At 46.3% G+C, this 12,417-nt stretch overlaps 1 protein-coding gene across 2 annotated transcripts; it reads left to right on the forward strand.

Annotated features, from left to right (window-relative positions):
* The first annotated feature begins 1,353 nt into the window (after positions 1-1,353).
* On the forward strand, positions 1,354-11,989 carry NOLC1 (nucleolar and coiled-body phosphoprotein 1). 2 transcript variants are annotated; one of them, XM_079794007.1, is made up of 13 exons: positions 1,354-1,549; positions 6,067-6,122; positions 6,234-6,376; positions 6,480-6,613; positions 7,373-7,538; positions 8,396-8,523; positions 8,649-8,790; positions 9,132-9,260; positions 9,443-9,553; positions 9,655-10,308; positions 10,488-10,594; positions 10,951-11,043; positions 11,203-11,989. In XM_079794007.1, exons 1-13 carry the CDS (start codon positions 1,430-1,432, stop codon positions 11,359-11,361), a joined length of 2,142 nt encoding a protein of 713 aa, XP_079650133.1. In that variant the 5' UTR covers positions 1,354-1,429; the 3' UTR covers positions 11,362-11,989. The 2 variants fall into 2 exon arrangements, with proteins under 2 accessions (XP_079650133.1, XP_079650134.1); XM_079794008.1 differs by having other exon boundaries at positions 6,237-6,376.
* The last annotated feature ends 428 nt before the right edge of the window (positions 11,990-12,417 follow it).

A 12,417-nucleotide genomic window follows, 5' to 3' on the forward strand; every position in this document is an offset into this window, starting at 1 on the left:
AGTTCTTGAAATTTATTTACATAAAAGATCAAGCATAGAGACTACTCCACTACCATCTGATTGTAAATGACAAAATATTATTTAAAAAAATAAGTGGAGGATAAGGTTTCATGGGCAGGACATGATGGGGGGCAGTTTTGTTACTGGAACGGGGACCTGGCCCTGAGTCTGCCTGCCTTGGGCCAGCTGGTAGTGTGTAGGTTCTTGACTTTGTACAGGAAAGATTTCACAGCACAAGTCCAGGTGATTTTTAGAGGATGTTTGTTAAAACTGGGAACAGTGAAACGGAAGGGTCTAAGATAGAAGAAGCAATAGGAGAGACTAGACAGTGAAATGAGCCGAGGCTGGGCTGCTTTGGCTCACTAAGAAGTAAGAAAAAGAGGGCCTTTGGGATAGGTTCAGGCCCATAGATCCCTGGATGCAAGTCTTGTGGGAGTCCCTTAGTTAGGAACTGCATGCCTGTGGGGAAGAAGAGAGGGAAGAAAAAGGCGAGGTGTGCTTCCTGAAGGGAGAGTGCACTGTGGTATCTTCCTTTTTAAGGTTTTTAAAGGCTGGGAGTTTTAGGGAGGTGTTATGGGAGGAGCTCAATAGAATATGTCAGTTCTATGCTGATATGCCAAAATTAGATTTATTCCCTTAACTTCATCTGCCCTTGGGTGTAGTTGGCACAAATGGCACTAATAGGATTTCTGCTATCTATCTCCCTGAGTAGGGTGATTTAGGCTATTTACCCTCTGGCTGGGGAGAGGTGCCAGCCATTACTGTTAAGTGTCCTTGGTTTAGTGAAGATAGGATTTTGCCATTTGCTAGATGGTTGTAAACTACTTGGTGACTTAACTATCTGTCCCTGTTTCCCTATTCTTGTTCTGGCTTACGCCCCATCTTTACCACAGATGATCTGAAGGAACCTCTGCAGTGAAGGTGGGAGTCCCACAGGCTGTGGGTGTGGGAGGCACTGAAGATGAATGGTGGGAATCCACTGGCAGAGCGGATAGGGGCGTCTGGAGATCTTGTGACCAAGTCCAGACAGTCCACTCATTTCCCTGAAATGCTAATCCCCAAACTAGGGCGCAGGAAACCGCCGCTGGGAGGAAAGGTGCCTCTGGAGAAAGGGCTGGGAAGTCCGCAGTTTTCCCGCCACTGCCGAGGGCATGACCTCTGACGTCAGGCCCCGCCTTCGCAAAGTGGCGGGCGGCGGGCTCCGCCCTTACCAAGATGGCGACACTCGTGGGAACGGAAAGAGCTTACAGATTTTGCGCAGATCCCTCCTCGGAGGTGGAGGCGGGACATCCCGGCGGAGTGCGCCCGCCCCTTCCGCTGTGCGCCCGCGCGGCGCGATGACGTAACACGCTCCGCCCCGACCTCGCTGGGTTCCTGAGTTCCTGAGTCGTGTGCATCGGCAACGGTAGTGACGCGTATTGCCCGGAGGATGGCGGACGCCGGCTTACCCCGCGTGGTTCCCAGCGACCTGTATCCCCTCGTGCTCGGCTTTCTGCGCGATAACCAACTCTCGGAGGTGGCCAATAAGTTCGCCAAGGCAACAGGCGCTGTAAGTCCTGGACTTGGGTCACGGGCCGGGGTGGGATGACCACAGGGGTCCGGGCCCAGACGTGGTTAGGTTTCCAGGTAGAGAGGTCCGTGGAGTCCGCCGGGCCCGTGTCTGCGGGGCCTTGGTGGCGTTTTTCGGTGGTGACTGGAGAGAGAGAGCCCGGAGTCCGCGAGGTCTTGACCAGGTAGTGCTGAGTCTTGTAGCTTTTTTTCTGTTGAGCGGTGCAGTGGCAGCAGCGTGGGACCCGCGTGGTCCAGATCACGTGGCTGGCGGAGTGCGGCGAAGTGGGAGTAGTATCCAGTCTCACCGGAGGCATTGGAAGCTCCTGGTTCCTTCTTTTGGCTTTAGGTAGTTGGTGGAAAGCGTGACGACTTTAACTCTCAATCGAATTTACCGGGGAGTCAAAGATACATAAAATGCTTTAGAAGGGTGGGATTTTCCGTAGTAAAGAAAATGAACGAGAATAGAGGCAGGATTCTGCTGTTATGCCGAAGTAGCAGAAGTGGCATTGAGCATCATAGTTCTACCTTGCAGGCATAACATTGAACTTGGTTGGATCTTTGACTTGTGGAATCAAATATAGGGTTGGGACCAGACATTGTCATTCACTTAAAGATGTATAACTGGGGCAGCTTGATTAATCTGAGTATTTCTATTTCTATGGGGAAGTCATCATACATTTTATAGGATTTTTGTGAGTTTTAGTAATATATACGAAGTGGCAATCCCATTCAGTGCCCGGTGCTCATCAGTGAGTGAAAGCTGTTATCATCGGGTTGATAACTTAGGATGTTCGGAAGAAATATGAAAGGAAGATGACTAGGAATGTGAAAGGTTTGGAATCTACATCTCAAGAAAAGCAGACGTGATTGCATGGGCAAAACACCTTGAGAGAGGATAGAATCTTTGGCAGTCTTGGTCTTTTTTTAAATTTTTTTTAAAAACTTTTATTGATTTCAGAGAGGAAGGGAGAGGAAGAGATAGAAACATCAATGATGAGAGAGAATCATTAATTGGCTGTCTCCTGCACGCCCCCTACTAGGGATCGAGCCCATAACCTGGGCATGTGCCCTTGACTGGAATGGAACCCAGGACCATTCAGTCTGCAGGCCGATGCTCTATCCACTGAGCCAAACCGGCTAGGGCGGCAGTCTTGGTATTTAATTAAGAAAATAGACTTATTAGTGGCAGAATCCAGCTGTGCAAAGAGAGAATCAGATCAGCCTCAGAAAGGACTTAAGCTGGGGCAGCCTGCCAAGACATCAAATATAACTGTTTTTATATTTAAACTGTTAGGGAGGCTGCAAAGAGTGTTTCCACAATGGGCTGGATGAAATTAAGCCTTTCAGAACCAGGTTTTTTAAAAAAAGAATGTTTTTATTGATTTCAGACAGGAAGGGAGAGGGAGATAGAAACATCAATGATGAGAAAGAATCATTGATCAGCTGCCTCCTGCACCCCTTCCCCCCACTGGGGATCAAGCCCACAACCTGGGCTTGTGCCCTTGACCACAATTGAACCCGGGACCCTTGCGTCCCCAGGCTGACTCTATCCATTGAGCCAAACTGGCTGGGGCAGAACCAGGATTTTTTTGTTTTTAATTAAATCTTTATTGTTGTGAGTATTAAATATGTTGCCCTTTCCCCCTCCTCCCATTGACCCCTTCTAGCCTACCTCCACCGCCCCACCTCCACCCCTGCCCCAGGCCTTCACCACCCTGTTGTCTGTGACCGTGGATTATGCATATATGTATACAAGTTCTTTGGTTAATCTCTTCCCACCCACCCACTCTCCCCCCACCTTCCCTCTGAGATTCTGCAGTCTGTTCTATGCTTCTAGGTCTCTGAATCTATTTTGTTCATTAGATTCCACACATGAGTGAGATCGTGCGATACTTGTCTTTTTCTGACTGGCTTATTTTGCTTAGCATAGAACCAGGATTTTTAATGTGGCAAAATCTTTGTGGAGGGGTTAGTAAGGGCCAGATGCTTTTTCCAGGTTCTAAACACTTTATATGCCTTATCTCTTATCTCAACAATTTAAGATGTATAGTATTACCTTAGCCTTTTATAGATATAGAATGAACTTGCTTAATTAGACCTGTTTTCTGATTTAGCTAAACTTTTTCCAGCCCAGGGAAGCAGCACAACTTCTCTTTCAGGTAGTTGTCAGCAATATAGCAGTAAATATCAACACAAAGCAGATTATTATTGTAGATCATTCAGGGAGAACAAAGGGTAAAATACTTAACTGCAGCAGTGAGAAAACCTGAAGTAATTTTTAAGGTCCACCATTTCTTTTCAGTCAGGTGTTTTCTAAGCTTTCTAAATCTCCGTTTTCCAGCTAATGAAAAAAAAATAGGATTCCATCGAATCTCCTATCTACCTACTCCAGGACTTCTGTGAAGATCAAATGAGATAGGCAAGGGAAAACACTTCACAGACATTTGGTTACAGTGTATGATGTTTGAACCTACCTCACTATAAAGCAAGTCATGTTCCTGGGGTGCAGAAACTGCAAGGAGGCTAGTTGCTAGGGAGAGGAAGCTGGGGAGTTGCTACGTGATGTCAATACCCAGACAAACAATTAGTATATTTGTATATTAGCCTTTTATATATAGATAGATAGATTGATTTCAGAGAGGAAGGGGGAGGGAGAGAGAGAGATAAACATCAATGATAAGAGAATCATTGATCAGCTGCCCCCTGCATGCCCCCTACTGGGTGGGGATCGAGCCCGAAACCTGGGCATGTGCTCTGACCAGGCATGGAACCATGACCTCCTGATTTGTAGGTTGACACTCAACCACTGAGCCACACCAGCAGGGCTGGATGCAGTTTTGTATACATGACATAGCTTTTTACCAATCTTAGAGGCTGTTTTCCAGTGGTTTGGTATTATAAACCACATTGCAGGAAACACTCTTGTATAAATGTTTGTGCCCTTTTTTCATGGGTAAGGGTAAATTCCTAGATAATGCATTGCTAGAGTAAAAGGAATGCACATTTTATTTATTATTTTTTAAATCTTCACCAGAGGGTATTTTTCAATTGATTTTTCAGAGAGAGTGTAAGAGAGAGGGAAAGACAGAAATAACAATGTGAGAGAAACACATCGATTGGTTGCCTCCTGCATGAGCCCCAACCAGGGCCCGGGCCAGGGAGGAGCCTGCAACCGAGGTACGTGCCCTTGACTGAAATCGAGCCTGGGACCCTTTGGTCCACAGGCTGACGCTCTATCCACTGAGCCAAATCAGCTAGGGCAGGAATGCACATTTTAAAAAAGGCTTTGATAAACAGGATTGACAGGTGGTGGATAGATGGTGTCAGAAACTATAGGAATAGCCCAAGTTTTTGATAAGTATTGGGAAATACATAAGTAAAATGTTTTTGTTTTACTTTTTGTTAATCCTCAACTGAGGATATTTTTCTATTTCCAGAGAGAGTGGAAGGGAGAGGTAGAAACAGAGATAGAGAAACATCTATATGAGAGAGACACATCGATTAGTTGCCTCCTGCACGCACCCTGACCAGGCCTGATGATTGAGCCTGCAACCGAGGTACATGCCCATGACTGGAATCGAACCCAGTACCTTTCAGTCCACTGGCTGACATTCTATCCACTGAGCCAAACCAGCTAGAGGTATTTTTTTTCTAATTTGTGCAAGTAAGAGAAGTCATGAAAGCTGCAACTCTTTAAAAATCCTCATCTGAGGACATGCTGAGAGAGAGAGAGAATCGTTGAACGGCTGCCTTCCTATTCATGCCCTGACTGGGAATTGAACCCACAACCTGGACGTGCACCCCCAACTGAGGATCAAACTGGCAACCCTTTGGTGCACAGGATGATGCTCAACCAACTGAGCCACTGCCACTGGGCTGAAGCTGTAACATTTATATGAACTATAGTAATCCTATATAATAAAAGGCTAATATGCAAATCGACTGAATGGCAGAACGACTGACCGAACACCCAACGCAGGAGCTGTCCCCTGGTGGTCAGTGCACTCCCACAGGGGGAGTGCCACTCAGCCAGAAGCCAGGCTTATGGCTGGTGAGCGCAGCAGTGGTGGCAGGAGCCTCTTCGGCCTCCGGGGCAGCGCTAAGGATGTCCGACTGATGGCTCCCAGACTGCAAGAGGGCGCAGGCTGGGCTGAGGGACCCCCAGTGCACGAATTTCGTTCACCGGGCAACTAGTGGGTAATAAAACAGGTCACTTTTAAGAAAAATGTTTTTATTGAGTTTTGAGAGATAGAAACATTATTGTCATCAAAAACATCAATTAGCTGCCTCCTGTATGCACCCTGACCAGGGATCAAATCCACAACCTGGGTATATGCCCTGACCGGGATTCAAACTGGCGACCTTTCCATGCATGGGATGATGCTCAACCAACTGAGCCATACCAGCCAGGGCAAAGCGGGTCATTTTTAACCAGACAGTAACACAAAATCTGATCTCCCCTAGAATAACCAGGATAAATTTTTCTTACCCAGTTCTTTGTCTTTTCTCCTAAAGACCCAGCAGGATTCCAATGCCTCTTCCCTCTTGGACATCTATAGCTTCTGGCTCAAGTAAGTCTTTGCTGTACCATTTTGGCTGTTTTCTCCCCTCAAGTGTACTGGGCTGTGTTTCTTGGTTTGGGAAGGTCCTGATCACCCAGAAGTTAGCCTGATCTACCTCAGTAGGTCCACCAAGGCTCCAAAACGGAAATTACAAGCAAATGGACCAGTGACTAAGAAGGCTAAAAAGAAGACTTCATCCAGTGATAGCAGTGAAGACAGCAGTGAGGAGGAGAAAGCCCAAGGGCCTCCAGCTAAGAAAGTTGGTAAGACCGGGTAGGGAGTTGGGATTAGCAGTTCAAGGAAAAGGATTTGTAGTCTGCCTATACAGCCTAGCTGATTCTTAGTGGGACCTGTGCTTTTGTTCAGCTGTACCTGCCAAGCGTGCCAGTCTACCTCAGCTTCCTGGAAAGGCTTCAGCCAATGCGTCAGAGAGCAGCAGCAGTGAAGAATCCAGTGATGAGGAGGAGGAAGAGGAGGACAGAAAGAAAAAGCCTGTCCAGGTTTGCAGCTTGGGAAGGAAAGGGGTTGCTTAAAGGATCGGCAAGAATAAACCTAAAATCTTGGCTTGTAGCTTGTGACCAAGAGCTGGTCGTGGGCAGGTGATTATGGGGCAGAAAATCTCGGGACTTTCAGAGATGTGATAGAAGTATGAAGCCTGAAAAGGATATGTGAGGTTGAAGTTAGACTCTGAGTCTAGAGTAAATCAACTCAGGTATTGGGTTTCCCTGGGACACTGTCTAGGACTTCAGGGGTAAGGGAGTGTGTTTTGTATACAGATGTTGGGAGCTCCAGATAGAGAATGGCAGGGACAGGACTAGTAGATTGTGTGGCTGAACTTTTTGTTTCTTATTAAGAGTTTGTTGTCACCCTGACCGGTTTGGCTCAGTGGATAGAGCAACAGCCTGCGGACTGGAAGGTCCCAGGTTCGATTCCGGTCAAGGGCATGTACCTTGGTTGCGGGAACATCCCCAGTGGGTGAGGGGGGGGGGGGTGCAGGAGGCGGCTGATCGATGTTTCTCTCTCGATGTTTCTAACTCTCTATCCCTCTCCCTTCCTCTCTGTAAAAAATCAATAAAATATATATATTAAAAAAAGAGTTTGTTGTCCTTTTCATGTGATGTCCCGCTTAGCTTTCCCTCGCCCCGACTGCTCTGTTAGCCCCTAAAAAATAAAAGGAGCCTATGAAGCTTTTTACCTTAAGATGCTGCTGGATACCCAGAAGCTCTTGCCGAGTCTCTTCATTGTGTGTTTTCTCACAGAAGGGAGTTAAGCCCCAAACCAAGGCGGTCAAAACTCCTCCTAAGAAGGCCGAGAGCTCTGATTCTGATTCTGACTCAAGCTCAGAGGATGAGGCACCAAAAAGCCAGAAGCCAAAGGCAACACCTGTGGCAGCTAAAGCTCAGGCCAAAGCCCCAGCCAAACCAGGTACTATTTCTGTTTCTGTTTCTAAAAGACCAGGCCGGGGACCAGCTTGTTCTGTGGATAGGTATTTAAATTGCTTATCCAGCACAAGGGTGAAATGGTATTGGTGGTTGAACCAGAGATATTGATTAGTGTTATATTTTTATTGATTTTAGAAAGAGAGGCAGGGAGAGAGAGAACATCCATTTGTTGTTCCACTTGTTTATGCATTTATTGGTTGCTTCCTGTATGTGCTCTGACCAGAGATTGGACCCGCAACCTTGGCGTATTGGGATGATGTTCTAATCAACCGAGCTACCCAGCCAGGACCTAGTTTATATTTTTTAAAAGATGCTATTAATGAGTAAAATATTTCATAATTAGGGGCTAATAACTAGAGAAACAGTTTGTGGCAAGGGAAAATGTATTTTTTAAAATGGTATCAGTTTGTCATTTCTTAGTTGCATTTCATAGACATTTTATGTTCCCACAAATCCCATTTTACTATAACTACTTGCACCCCTATTCCTTGTTCTTTTCACTACCATTTTTCCTCCTAAACCTTCATTCCATAGGACAAGTGAGAAGTTTTATTTTATAATCTTCCTGTAGTGAAGGTTAGATTATGATTTATAGGAGCTTCTCTGGAAGTTGGAGCATATTTAAATTATTTGTATCATATCACTTATAAAGATAGAGTAGTTTTATTCCTTATGTTGGGCAGGAAAGGCCTCCTTAATATAGTAAGTCATAGCCGTCTCCTTCATGCCTGCTCTAGAGGCAAGAGAATTGGTAGACTCCTAAGTTCTGAGCAAATAGGATGGAGGTTTTTGTGGCCCTTTAATTTCTTGATACTTCTAACACTGTTTCTTTTTTCTTAGGCACACCCACTCGAGCAGCACCTAAAGTAGCTAATGGCAAAGCAGCTAGCAGTAGCAGCAGCAGCAGCAGCAGCAGTAGCAGCAGCGATGACTCAGAGGAGGAGAAGGCAGCAGCCATCTCTAAGAAGGTCTGGACCATAACTTCTACCAGGGAAGAGAGGGGTCTGGGGGTTAAAGGGGCAGCCTCCATTTCCTGGCAGGATTGGCTGGGTCAACATTTTCCTGTGGTAACCAATTTCCTTGTACGATGCAGACTGTGCCTAAAAAGCAAGTAGCGGCCAAGGCTCCAGTGAAAGCAGCTGCCACCCCTACCCAAAAGAGTTCCAGCAGTGAGGACTCCTCGAGTGAGGAGGAGGAGGAAGAGGAGCAGAAAAAGCCCATGAAGAAAAAACCAGGTGACTAGATATGGGGAGTCAAGCTACGTGACTATTACCAGGGCCCATATGCGGAAGGACTTCTGTAGTCACCACGTGGACCTCTCCAAAGAACTGCTTGACATGTCTGCTAGTTTCTCCCAGAGAAAGGAGAAAGGCACTGTATCTTTTATAATCTTCCTGTAGTGAAGGTTAGATTATGATTTATAGGAGCTTTGAAAACGGCATGTCAGCATCCCTGCCATATTCTGTTTGTGGAAAATGAGTCACTAATTCTAACCCACACTCAAGGGAAGGGGTTAAGCCCCATCAAAGAGTCTGTGTACATATTTTAAAACCACCACACTCTCCGTTTTAAACAGGTCCATATAGTTCAGTCCCCCCGCCTTCTGCTCCCCCACCCAAAAAGTCCCTGGGAACCCAGGCTCCCAAGAAAGCTGCAGAGAAGAAACAGCCTGAAGAGAGCAGTGACGACAGCAGTGATGAATCTGGTGAGTCATCACCAGTGGTGCGTGGGGCTGGGGAGTGTTTGAGAAATAGGAAGAGAAAAAGCTCTGTCCCTCTTTCCACTGAAGCAAGATAGGACTAAAGCTCTGTGGTCTATGCATCCTTTTTATTACTCCTGTTTGGGTCAGGGCTCTGGGCCCAGCTTAATGCCATGGGTTCTCTCCAGATTCAAGCTCTGAAGAAGAAAAGAAGCCGCCAGCTAAGCCAGTCATCTCTAAAGCAGCCACTAAACCAGCTCCAGCAAAGAAGGCAGCAGAGAGCTCTTCCGACAGCTCAGGTGAGGCCTGTGGAGGCCCTCTGGCGGGGGGCACTCCAGGGGCTCTTCTCAGTCTAATTTATAATTTGGGGAGCTATTCATTCTACCCTCTTCTTGTCTAGACTCTGACAGTTCTGAGGAAGAAGCTCCTGCCAAGCCAGCCAGTGCCACCAAAAATCCCTCAAGTAGGCCAGCTACCACTCCCAAGCAGCCTGCAGCTAAGACAGCCACAGCTCTCAAGCAGCCTGCAGGCAGTGGCCAGAAGCCTCTGACCAGAAAGGCTGATAGCAGCTCCAGTGAGGAGGAGAGCAGTTCTAGTGAGGAGGAGGAGGTGGGGAAGGCAAAGAAGACAGCAACCACCCCTAAGGCCAAGGTGATGGCCAAAGCAGCGCTATCTTTGCCTGCCAAACAGGCCTCTCAGGGTGCTGGGGATAGCAGCTCTGAGTCAGACAGCTCTAGCAGTGAGGAAGAGGAGGAAGAGAAGGCATCTAAACCCCCAGCTAAAAAGAAGCCACAGAAGACAGCAGGAGCTGTAGCCCCTTCCAAGCCAGCCTCCACAAAGACAGTAAAGGCCAAGAGCAGCAGCAGTTCTTCAGATGACTCCAGTGAAGAAGAGGAGGAGGAGGAGGAGCCCAAGAGCAAGGGTACTCCTAGACCACAAGCCCTCAAAACCAATGGCACCGTTACACCGACTGCCCAGAATGGAAAAGCAGATAGGAACAGCAACAAGGAGGAGGAAGGAAAGACAAAGGCAGCAGCAGCAGTGTCTAAGCCAGGTCTGTATCCACAGAAGCTGCCCTCTTGGGTTCCCCCGCAATTAGGATGGGATCTATACTCCTCGGGGGTGGCATAGAGAGAGGAGGCAGAATGACTAGGTTCCAGTTGCAGGCCCTCAGTGTGGCAACATGGGCAGAGGAGCAGGAAACTGGTCTGAGTCTGGCTTTTTGTTTTGTAGGTTTAGGAAAGAAACGAAAGCAGAATGAGGCTGCCACGGAGGCAGAGACTCCTCCAGTCAAGAAGATAAACCCTCAGACCCCTAACACATTTCCAAAAAGGAAGAAAGTAAATTGTCTTCTTTTCCTCTCGGGAGCCAGCTTTTATTTATTTATTTTATTATTATTAATAGGAGGAAATAAAGTTTTAATACATGTGTGGGCAATTCACATATGCATGAAAATTTCAAAGACTATGAGGCAACATTGGGTATATAAACCATATTTGGACAAAGAAGAAAGAGGGGGGACGATTAGATTTCAGAAGTGAGAATGGGGAGCTAGCCTTTCAAGAGTAGAAAGAAGAATCTGGAGTCATCTTGACAGCTCTCTGCCTGACCTGGCAAAGGTGCACATGTGTGTGGCTTAGGGATTTTCTGTTATCTGACCACTCCATCTTTAATTTGGTACTTCATTCTTATCCAGGCAGAAAAAAGGGCATCATCCCCATTCCGAAGGATCAGAGAGGAGGAAATTGAGGTGGATGCTCGAGTTGCAGACAACTCCTTTGATGCCAAGGTGAGGAGAGGGGGTCACCATTCTTGAGCAGTGTTGGGTGGAAGAGGGCAGTTGCTTCAGATTGGTGGGAAACTCCCTGGGTTCAGGTTGCCTTGAGCAGGGACAAGAACGTGACAGGGCCCTGGTGTCCTATGTGTTAACCATCTCTCTACTCACCAGCGAGGTGCAGCCGGAGACTGGGGGGAACGAGCCAATCAGGTCCTGAAGTTCACCAAAGGCAAATCCTTCCGGCACGAGAAGACCAAGAAGAAGCGGGGCAGTTACAGGGGAGGCTCCATCTCTGTCCAGGTTAATTCAATTAAGTTCGACAGCGAGTGACCTGGGGTGATCCTAGCAAAGCAGGGGTGATGATCCAAGACTATTTACTTTCCCCAGTGGACCTAGGAGCTCTCAGCTCTACTAGCGGGGAGGTATGGGTGAGGACAGCAGCCTAGAATAGGTCCGAAGACATTGTGTCGGAACATCCTCTCTGGTCCTTTTCTGTGTTTGTAGTTTTGTACAGACTTGTATGTGAGTGTTGAGTAGCAAGGGGAGTGTTCTTTTTAAATAAAAATTAGTTTTAGTTGTCATTCCCTCTCCCTGTTCTGTGGAAGTCCTCATGCTGAGAAATTTGTATATTTTCTATTGAATCATTTCCTATTGATTTTTGTTGTGATTTTCAGAGGTGTGTTCCCATAGATAAAAGCTATTGCCCAAGGCATAGTAAAGGTTACATGTGTGAATTTTTATAATTGAAGAATTCTGCCTATGTGAGTGCACATGTCCACATTTCATCCGTCCTATCACTCAGCCCTGGTGAGGGCAGTTGAGAATGGTTAATGTATATGTCTGTTAAGCATGCACTATGTAGTTCTTCCTCATTCATGCGGTCTCAGACTGAAGTTTTTAGCCAGCATGGACATAGCTACTTTGGGGTATAAAATCAACTGTTTCGTTACAGGCAAAATTATGGTGTGGTGTGAATGCTGTGGAGTCAGTCTGAAGGTTTTGTTTTCTGTAATTTTATCATTATTAATGGATATTTGCAATACCTGTTTTTTAATTTGAAAGCATAAACTTTTCTATTGTTCAAAGACTTGTTTTGATGACTTGACCCTTAAACAGTGTTGAGTACTAAATTGAAAGCTGCATCATCTGATTTTTTTATATTTTAGAGAACAAAATAACATTAATTTAATCTGGAAAGTACATATCACTTGGTATGTTGCTGGAAACAAATCAGTTTCACTAAAAGAGAGATGTTGACAGGGAGCCAGGAAGGCTGGTCAACAACCTTAATTGCTCTAACCACTCACCCTTTAGTTGTTTACACTGTTAGCTGAAGCAGCCTCTACCTTTGTTTGTCCCAATGTAAGTTTCTGTTATTTCCTGCCT

This window comes from Cnephaeus nilssonii (genome assembly GCF_951640355.1).
Source record: "Cnephaeus nilssonii genome assembly, chromosome: 16".
NCBI lineage: Eukaryota > Metazoa > Chordata > Mammalia > Chiroptera > Vespertilionidae > Cnephaeus > Cnephaeus nilssonii.